This window comes from Oncorhynchus kisutch, linkage group LG24 (genome assembly GCF_002021735.2).
Source record: "Oncorhynchus kisutch isolate 150728-3 linkage group LG24, Okis_V2, whole genome shotgun sequence".
NCBI classification, from domain to species: domain Eukaryota; kingdom Metazoa; phylum Chordata; class Actinopteri; order Salmoniformes; family Salmonidae; genus Oncorhynchus; species Oncorhynchus kisutch.
Genome location: NC_034197.2, coordinates 27,478,845 through 27,489,236, shown reverse-complemented (window position 1 = coordinate 27,489,236; position 10,392 = coordinate 27,478,845). Strand labels below are relative to the sequence as shown.

At 40.7% G+C, this 10,392-nt stretch overlaps 1 protein-coding gene across 1 annotated transcript; it reads right to left on the bottom strand.

Annotated features, from left to right (window-relative positions):
• Window positions 1–692: 692 nt before the first annotated feature.
• On the bottom strand, window positions 693–9,593 carry LOC109869115 (uncharacterized). The gene is made up of 5 exons (XM_020458985.2): window positions 8,889–9,593; window positions 7,109–7,297; window positions 2,502–2,649; window positions 2,080–2,244; window positions 693–1,996 (listed from the first exon to the last, which is right to left on the bottom strand). Exons 1-5 carry the CDS (start codon window positions 8,974–8,976, stop codon window positions 1,642–1,644), a joined length of 945 nt encoding a protein of 314 aa, XP_020314574.1. The 5' UTR covers window positions 8,977–9,593; the 3' UTR covers window positions 693–1,641.
• Window positions 9,594–10,392: the final 799 nt, after the last annotated feature.

The window sequence follows — 10,392 nt, the reverse complement described above, 5'->3', positions numbered from 1 at the left end:
ATTGAGTCTTGAATCCCTCAAAAATACCAAGCTTGTCTCATAGACTAGAGGTAACATAGTAAACGAAAATCCGGAACACTTAAATGAGTATGTTATGTTTGGTATGTGAAGGGTGGATGGGTGGGCATATAATGAAAATGTCTATATAACGCAAATGTCTAGCAACCAAAAGGTTGTGTGTTTAAAACTCATCATGGACAACTTTAGCATTTTAGCTAATTATCAACTTTGCAACTACTTACAACTTTTTAGCTACTTTGCAACTACCTAGCATGTGTTAGCTAACCCTTCCCCTGACTTGTAATATAACTCCTAACCCCTAGCCTAGCTAACGTTGCCACCTAGGTAACGTTAGCCACAACAAATTGGAATTCATAACATATCCTACGTATTGCAAATTTGTAACATATCATACAAATTTCAATCCAAAATGGATGATGGATATCCACAAATTACTACATTCCATACCAAACGTAACATATCATATCAGATTTTGGTTTACTATGTTACATCTACCCCTGAGTCCAGGTTGAAAATACAGTCTTTTCAATAATTGGTTATTTTATTAATGGCAAACCACTCATCCTAACTCGGTGTTGGCTGACATCAAATGTAGGCTACTATTTAGGTCGGATTCTATTTCTTTGGCAAAACTCCCTTACAATCGTATTCCTAACTGATGACAGCACAAGTTCAAGAATGTAGAATTTATTAAATGATTCATTGTCAATCCATCTGCAGTGGGACTTGCACAACTTGCATAATGTACCATCAATGTCAGTATCAGTTGGGTATAGGAATATAAAAAAGCTTCAGAAAATTCCCTTTTCATTCCAATAGTACAGAATAACATTTAACAGTTATTTGTACCATGAAGTACCATCACATACTATACACAACAGGATTGGGAATTGTAGCCCTATACATGCTATCCCTGGATCCAACAAAGCAGTAGCATCAAACCTAAAAATGCAGAATACTGTACAACGTTTTAAGGATTCTTTCCAGAAGCAGAATTACTAGATTTCATAACTCAGAGATACAGGATATTTCCGAACTGAACATGTTTACTACTGTACATTTCCCGGAAGAACACAGTGAAATCAATCAGTAACACAATAAGTGATTCCTATGGAATAATGAATGTCCTCACCAACTCTCGGCTTCTGGCAGTGTCCAGAGGGATAGGGTCTGCGTTTAAGGCACATTTCTGATGCAACCTAAAAATGCTGCTTTGTCACTGAATGGTCTACCGCTACTGGCGTGCTGGATTGAATCCCCGAGCCGACAAGGTAAAAATATGTCATTCTGCCCTTGAGCAAGGCAATTAATCCTAATTGCTCCAGGGTTGCTGTCAATAATGGCTGATCGCCTGGCTGTGACCCCACTCTCCAAGGGTGTCTCAGGGGGAGTGGGATATGCAAAAAATACATTTCCATTTCACACCTCACACTTGTACAGGTTACCCACTTGTACATACAGTAAAACACCTAATTATTCAGTCATTGGTGCCTGGTTGATAATGACATAGGTATGGTCCCCATTGAGGTGGTCCTCTCCCTTTTGGATCCAGTTTCTTGATTGATGTTCAGTTTATCCATGCCCATGTGGTCTATGTCCAGTCACTTCCTGGTTGTGACCTCACACGGATATGACCCGTATGGGGCGCTCCTGGGCACTCCACTCCTCCAGAAGTGGAGTGCTCACCACGGACACACTGCCCTCCTGTCCTACATACAGTCTGGCCAAGCCTGAGCCAGGGGGTACCTCTGGGTTCCGGTACCCCAAGGTCCGAGTTGAACCTGGATACTGGGGTGGGATGGGGTTTTGAAGTAGGCCTGGATTGTTTGGTTGACCTGGGTTGAGGTACAGGCCTGAGTTGTGCAGAAGAATGGGCTGGTCGTAGCCTCTGCAGGGGAGAGGAGCTGAGTTGAGGGCTGGGCCGAAGGTGGAGGCTGGGGCTGGACCAGTCAGAGCATAGGGGTACTGATGGCACCTGTGGAGAGGACAGAGACAGCGACATTGAGCTTCTCAAGGCAAACTCACAGACACAAACATACAGAAGACACACACACACACCAGCTGGGTCTCCTTTGGTCACACATTGAAGGGTCCTGGTGGTCCCATTGTCGCAGTGTCTTCTCCTGGGTGTTGTTATTGTTGTTTCTGCCCTTGTGGTCATAGTGAGAGGCCCTGTTCTCCTCCTGCTCCGCTCGCTCTGGCTGGTGCCACAGATCCGTCTCCCTGGCAATGCAAAAAATCTCAATATCAGTATGAATCCCTATAGTGCAGTACTCAACCACATGGGATAATTTATGGCTCTACATCTTTTATCGCACCTCCTGACATCTTACATGCTTTGTCTCACCTTTCCTGCCTCCTCTTTTCCTCTCCTCGCGTCTTTCCCTTACCTCTTCTCCTTTCATTCCTCTTCTGACTCTTCTTCCCATCTCCCCCCCTATAATTTATACTTCTCTCCTCCCTCTCTCCTCTCCTCTCACCTCTCCTCCTTTTTCCTTTCCTCCTCCTTGACACAGTCGAGCAGACAGCAGGTGATGAAGGCCATGGACATGAGCAGGATGATGGCACAGCTAATGATAGAGGACACCACTGCCACACTGAACCCAAAGTCATCCGACATGGACAACGCTGGGAGAGGGAGGGAAAAAACATTTTAAAAATCAATCAATCTATTTAGGAAATCTGCCTACAGAAATTGATGGCTATATCATATATTTGAATGCCTTTTTCACTGTATTACATTCAGCTAGAATAGACAAGTGGTCTTTCTGTTCTTTAAATGTTCCCAGAATGTTTCATTAGGTTGTGGGAACAGTCTGGTGGGAACATCTTTTACTGATTTAAAGGTCCAATACAGACATTTTTATCTCAATTTAAAATAATTTCTGGGTAACAATAAAGTACCTTACTGTGATTGTTTTCAATTAAAATTGTTTAAAAAAAACAGCTATATCATTACAGTGTTACAAGTACACGGCATATGAAGAGAATGGGAACATTTTAATAATTCAGAAATAGTTCTATGTCCTGACCATAATTAGACTGAAACCCCCCACAATAACACAGATATCCCCTGGTGGTGCAGAAGGTTAATGATCTGGCTGCAAAGCTAAAGATTGTAGGTTCAATCCCACATGTTCTTTAATCATGTTGCTTTTGAAAACCGCTGTGAAATACGATCTACTAAAGGAGAGGATGTTTTTTGTCTGTCCATATATACAGTGCCTTCGGGAAGCATCAGACCCTTTGACTTTTTCCACATTTCGTTAAGTTACAGCCTTGTTCTAAAATTGATTAAATAGTATTTTTTTCTTAACAATCTACACACAGTAACCCATAAAGACAAACCGAAAACAGGTTTTTAGAAATGTTGCTATGAGCCTCGAAATTAAGCTCATGTGCATCCTGTTTCCATTGATCATCCTTGAGATGTTTCTACAACTTGATTGGAGTCCACCTGTGGTAAATTCTATTGATTGGACATGATTTGGAAAGGCTCACACCTGTCTATATAAGGTCCCACAGTTGACAATGCATGTCAGAGCAAAAACCAAGCCAATGATGTTGAAGGAGTTCTCCGTAAAGCTCCGAGACAGGATTGTGTCGAGGTACAGATCTGGGGAAGGGTACCAAAAAATTTCTGCAGCATTGAAAGTCCCCAAGAACACCGTGGCACCCCAAGACAAAAGGGGTCTGAATACTTTCCGAAGCACTGAATAAATCCAGTCTGAAATCCAGAACTTAAACTAACTGTAAAAAATAAAACATTTTGTAAAAATGTACTGTCCAGTTGTGCTGACACTCAATATAATGCATGCGATATAATTCCTACTTTAAGATGATTTGAAATGACGATCTGAAAATGCCTACTTTCATCTGAAAAGCAAAAGTGATCACTCATAGCCTTGTAAATATGGGCATATAAAGAGTATGGGTGAAGTGATGGTGTAATGGATCTCGTCCTCTTCTGAGGAGGAGTAGCGAAAAGGATCGGTGGACCAAAACGCAGCGTGGTAAGTGTTCATGATGTAATATTTAATGAATCAAACTGAACACTGAACTACAAAAACAATAAAGTGAACGAACGAAAACCGAAACAGTCCTGTCTGGCGACATACACAAAGACAGAAAATAATCACCCACGAAACACAGGTGGAAAAAGGCTACCTAAGTATGATTCTCAATCAGAGACAACTAACGACACCTGCCTCTGATTGAGAACCATACTAGGCCGAACACAGAAACCAACATAGAAAAACAAACATAGACTGCCCACCCCAACTCACAACCTGACCATACTAAAACAAAGACAAAACAAAGGAACTAAGGTCAGAACGTGACAGATGGTGAATAACCCAGTGGCCAGTATTTCCCTGGGTTAGCTATATCTAAGAAGGTTAAAAAGGAAGCATGGAATTCCTGATTGCCAAACGGCTATATACTGAAAAAATAAGAAATAAAAGAGCTTCACTGGTGGAGCAGAAGATAAATTGAAACCCTGTAAACACATTGAAAAAATAGATGGTTCTGTTTGTATGAGTATATGCTGTTTAAGTGTCCTCTGAATGAAATAATGTGCAGATTGTAAACATATGAATTTTGAAAAATATGTTTATGATGAAATGCTGTTCAAATGTGTGTCACTATATCGGCAACAACACCGTCCTCAATGTGAACTGCCATTAAATCTGGAGAGGAAAATAATTGGGATGTATTCCAATCTGCTTTAAGGAGCTACAAATGTTAATGTTGTGGTAACATTAGGTAAAACCTAAATATACAATTTTCTAAATATACTTGAAATGTTCTGAGGACCTACAAGACAAGGTAAAATGTATATTGTGTGAACGTCAATGGAATATTATGTTAAACCTAAAACAAATATGCTATGAACGTTGTAAAAATGAACTTATTTCATTCTAACAACATTAAGGGAATATCCTGTGCAACCTAATTTAAACATTGCATGAATGTCATCACAACTAAGCATATTTTGTGTTTTGGGAACTTTTGTCTTATACCATACCCACACTGTTCCCACAACCTAATTAAATGTTCTGGGAACCTTTAAAGAACTCAGAAAGGCTATTCTGCCAACATTCTTGCAACATCAAAGGAATGTTTTGTGCTCCCTGATACAAACATGATCTAAATGTCAGCACATCTGGACAGTAGTAGTGTTTTGTGCTCTCTGATACAAACATGATCTAAATGTCAGCACATCTGGACAGTTGTAGTGTTTTGTGCTCTCTGATACAAACATGATCTAAATGTCAGCACAACTGGACAGTTGGAGTGTTTTGGGAACCTGCCTCTTGACATTTCCCCACAATGTTCCGACAACCTAACGAACTGGATGGTTTTTGTGTTTTGGGTAGATATCTCTCACCAGACGGTTCCCACAACCTAATGTCACATTGTGGGAACCTTTAAAGAACAGACAAAATATTGTTTTTGTAAAATCAGATGAATGTTTTTTGCATCCTAAAATAAACATTGTAGAATAATCTGCACAACTGGACAGTTTTTGTGTTTTAGGAACATATATTTTATGATGTCCCCACAATGTTCCCACTAGACTGTTCCCACAACATTATGAAACATTCTGGGAACCTTTAAATAACCTTCAAAGAACAAATGTGTTCTAGGAATGGTCTTGCAACATTATGTGAATGTTTTAATCAAACATTCTATAATCATCAACACGATTGGACATTTTTTGTGTTATGAATGTTCTTGGAACTTTCACTGAACCAATTCTGGTTTGCTGGGGATCTCCAATATATTCCTCTATATTCCTCTTCTTCAGAATAATGAAGAGACTGACAAGCAGGCAGACACAGCTCTGGGGGAGTTTGCAATCCCTGCACTTTTTCCACTCAATGCATTCTGAATCTTTTAATTTACTCCACACACACAGAGAAACACACACTGTCCTAAGAGGACAACTTTCATTTTCACAGTAGAGTTGAGCCTAGCTCATCCATAATGTATGACTGAAGTGACGGCTGTCTCCACATGCTCTCAGCCATTGATTGGCCAGAGTCAGGCAGACAGGGTGAGAGGGACAAACCTGACAGTCTCCCATTTGGCTTTCTGGTCCTCATCAAATACAAATATGCTTTACATAAGAGGATTAGAAATATGAAAATAATGTCTAGGAATATTTCAAGAACAAACAAAGGCACTGTAGTCATGCTGTTTCCTTTGATTGCTGTCTTTTTAAAAGATTTGGATTAAATCAAATCAAACTATATTGACAACCAAATTGACAACCAAATACAATGTAATATCACAAAATGATCTTACATTTGAAATCAACCAGAGCTTGAAACCCTATGCCTATTGCATTGTCTATTTTTAGTTGAATTCTAGGTTGAATTGAAACTATAGCTGTTGATGACATTGTAAATGCTATATAGGGCTAAAAGGCATCATTGATGATCTATGAGTGAAAGAGGATGGCCACATTTCATTTGCTCCGTTAAACTACTTACTTCGATAGCAACAATGAAGCTACACTGAGTGTACAAAACATTAAGAACACCTTCCTAATATCCTTCTTTAACCTGTCTCCTCTCCTTCATCTACACTGATTAAAGTGGGTTTAACAAGTGGCATCAATAAGGGGATCATAGCTTTCACCTGGATTCACCTATGTCATAGAAAACTGGTCATTCTCATGATGGCACATTGGTAATAGTCAGTGACAAATATCATAGCTGGCTGGGCTTGGTTAAAACCCTGGATGGGAGACCAAATGGTAGCTATAGATAGATATATTCTCCAGTAGTAGGTTCTGCCCAGCATGTTTTTTTCTGATATTGGATATCCTTCTGAAGATCTGAAGTTGTTTTAAAGGTACAAATTCAACATATTTTATAGAAGATCTGTCTACGTTGAAATGTGGTTACCATGACGACATAATCCTGTGGTAGAAGTTTCACCCTAATAACAACAGTTGATGACTTTTTTCAAATCCAATGTATTTTCAAAGTAGATTCCACGTCACAATACATTAACAAATGATGTTGATCCAGCCAGTTTGTGCCCAGTGGGAGGTATCCTCTCAGCTTTAGATACATACGTTTACACCAGGGAGAACCTCCTGACCACTGGGTGCTGTTGCTGCCCCAGACGCAGGACACCTCACTGCCCCCAACCAGATGGTGTCTGGACGGGCACTGCAAGGTGATCACCGTTCCCACGTTGGTGCCATTCCCCTGGATAATCCTCTGGGTCCCCAGCGCAGGCAGAGGCATTGGGGTACACTGGCCTGGAGGGGGAGAACGGAGATGGTCACTATAGTATATCCAGCCATATGTAAGCAGAAGAGAACACTACTTTACAGAACACTACAGTGCAGAACATGGCACTACAGAACACTCTGCATAGAAGCCCTGTAGGGGGCTGCCCAGCATTGTGACAACAACAAAAACACCCCATCTGCAACCCTGCGCTTTGCTCTATCTAATGATGATTGTCTCAAAGCAGGAAAGATGATACATGATTAAACAAAAGGCCTGATAGCTTGGCAGAAACTCAGGACCCATCTGGAGCCATGTTAAACAGCTGGTTATCAAGCTCTGTTTTACACACTGAAATATGACTATTCACAGAATGATATTACATTCTCTGTTTACATTATCACCTTATAACCTTAGGTATAATGGAAATGTCATTGAGGAAAATTGTCTGTGAAATCATGTAGCCTATGCCTATTACGATTGAGGACAAATTGATGTATTGTCTCTTTGCCACCACAAGAGGTCCTACATGTTGGAGAAATCATGTCTGAACTCTTCAACGGTATCTGAAAGAGGGACCGAGTTCATTTAGATCAAGTTTGAAATAGCGTTAGTAAATCTAAAACGTCTGAGTATTCCTTTGAATGAATGCTAGTGAGAGAGAGAGAGAGAGAGAGAGAGAGAGAGAGAGAGAGAGAGAGAGAGAGAGAGCGAGAGAGAGAGAGACCGAGAGAGTCAGCAAGCAAGAGAGTTATATTACTGACTGAGTATTGGGTGTTAGGAAAATTCATAAACCATCATTTATGATAGACAGCGCTGTGTGTGTATGTGTGCGCGCGTGTGGGTGGGTGTATACGTGTGTGTGCGCGAGCGTGGGTGTGTGCATGCCTGTGGGTGTGTTAGCGTGTGTGTGCATGTGTGTGTAATTGTGTATGTGTTTAAAAGTGTAGACTGTATATCTCAGTACAGCCGCAGTGTTAGTTGATGTGAAACTAAGAATCCTGCCATTCTGAAAGCCACCTGCAGCTTCTCAGACCATGTGATCTATAGGAACACACTCTCACTTCCTCTTTAGATTGTTTCGCCCTTTTACACAACGCAGACTCGGAATAGACAATAGACTATTCTCTTGGTGTATTGTGTTTTTTGTTGCTAGGTATTACTGCACTGTTCGAGCTAGAAACACAAGCATTTCGCTGAACCTGGGAAAACATCTGTAAATCTGTGTAGCGACTAATACACTTTGATTTGATTTGAAGCCATAGCCTATAGCTTTCATTCTTTGTTGTCATATGATACTTTGTAGGCCTAAACAAATTATGCGTAGCTTTTAGAAAGTAATGTAGTTATGCTGCTTTGTAAATAATTGAGCATTACAGACACAGTACATCATATAAATTCGTTTATATATGTGTGTGTGTGTCTTTGAATGCATTTTCTCCTAAAAAATGACATGTTGGCAGGTCCACTCTGTGATGGTGTACGCACACAGTGTGCAGCTATACATGGTTCATAACAAATGCATTTTAAAAATTCATAATGCCTCCAATAAAGCTCTAATTTCAGCCACTGCACGAATGACATGACACCTATGCCCATCTTGGATAGAATCTCGTTTACCTGTATAATTACGGCCGCCACGGATTCCGTTTTCGGTTGAATAAATATTTCTGGAAACATCAACCACCGAAGCTGTAACCGTTGACATGTCGGATGTAGATCTACCCAACCCTCGACAACCCCTGCAGGACGCGCGTAAAAACGAAAAAGAGGCCCACAGGATGATGCTCCAGTAGCCTAGAGCTGGAGAATTGCGGTGACTGTGCTGGATTGTGTTCGCGCTCCGTCTCACCGGCTGTTGGTGCTCAAGCGTTAGGTGCTCTCTTTTCAGGGCTCATACTGTAGTTCTCTGGCCACCAATCCAGCAGTGTGTGTTGTTTGGTCTATCGGCACGGCTTGTCTCGCTGCGCTCTGACAATGCACTGACTGTGCCGAGCTAAAATCCGACTTTCTTTCAGTGAGAAATTCTACAATACTATTCGGTGTGTTTGTCAGAATGTCACTACCTTCACTTGGTTCACTCGATGTCACAGTTATAGGCGTGTTGTCCGGGAAAGTTTCAGTTCTCAAATCAGTCTGAAGTCCGATATGTGTTTGTGGCCTCAGCATTATACAGATTGCAGATCAGCTCATGAGTAACGGGGAGGGGAAGAGTGGAAATATTTGAAATATCAATGTATCATAAGGGACCAACTTTTTTTTTTTAAATATCCATGTCTCTCATACAGTTTGTTGATTACAAATGATCTACGGAAGCTCTCGTGGGCAGCAAGTATGAGACGGCGCAGAGAAGCGGTATTTGGACATGCATCAGCGAGAGACGTGCTTTCATAATGTAACATATATATTACAGAATGAAATGAGGAATTTTCATGCGAGAGGGAGACAGACAGGAGTCAGGGTTTTTGGTTTCACGGGATTGAGACTGGATAGGAAAATAGCCTAGACTGAGAAGATGTATTCCCCAAGTACATTTACACATGCTCAGAGTTTTACTTGGTGGTATGGTGTTGCTAGTGAAAGACATTTGAGACATAGAGAGAACTGAGTTTAAACACGTTTACATACATTATTTCTGAATTGTTAACAGACTTCATATCTGTGACAGAGATGCCTATGTATTGAATTGTGTATAGGCCTGTCAAACACACACACACAAATAGCAACACGCATTATTTTTTTAGGTTTATTAAACAGCATTCGTGTCTCGTGTGCAGTCCGTTAATGTGAATTGTGCGTGTGTTTTGAATTTATGGCGACTTTGTGTGAAGTAAATACCGCTTCCATGCAGCAACCTGTTTGGATAGTGTGCTATTTACATTTGGATCATCTGCTGCTGTGCATGTTGTGGATTCTGTCGATTTGCATTAGTGCGACATTCAGGATTTTAAAAAATCAAGGTCAGTGAAATCTGAGATTCCCTAAAAGCAGGCCATTTCGATACAGCTATGACTGGAAGTGATTTTTTTCAAAGCAGATTAGGAGAATCTACACAGCAGGTTAGGCTATTTAACTAGCAAGTTAAGATAATAAGGTTAGGATCAAATCCAATTTTATTGGCCAC

What these genes read in the sequence shown, in the direction of transcription:
- LOC109869115 (XM_020458985.2), bottom strand. Translation starts at nt 8,976, where the DNA reads ATGTCAACGGTTACAGCTTCGGTGGTTGATGTTTCCAGAAATATTTAT. An exon ending in AGGTTCTCCCTGGTGTAAAC is followed by an intron (nt 2,650 to 7,108) that starts GTATGTATCTAA and finishes TCCCTCTCCCAG; the next exon opens with CGTTGTCCATGTCGGATGAC. An exon ending in GAAAGGAAAAAGGAGGAGAG is followed by an intron (nt 2,245 to 2,501) that starts GTGAGAGGAGAG and finishes TTGCATTGCCAG; the next exon opens with GGAGACGGATCTGTGGCACC.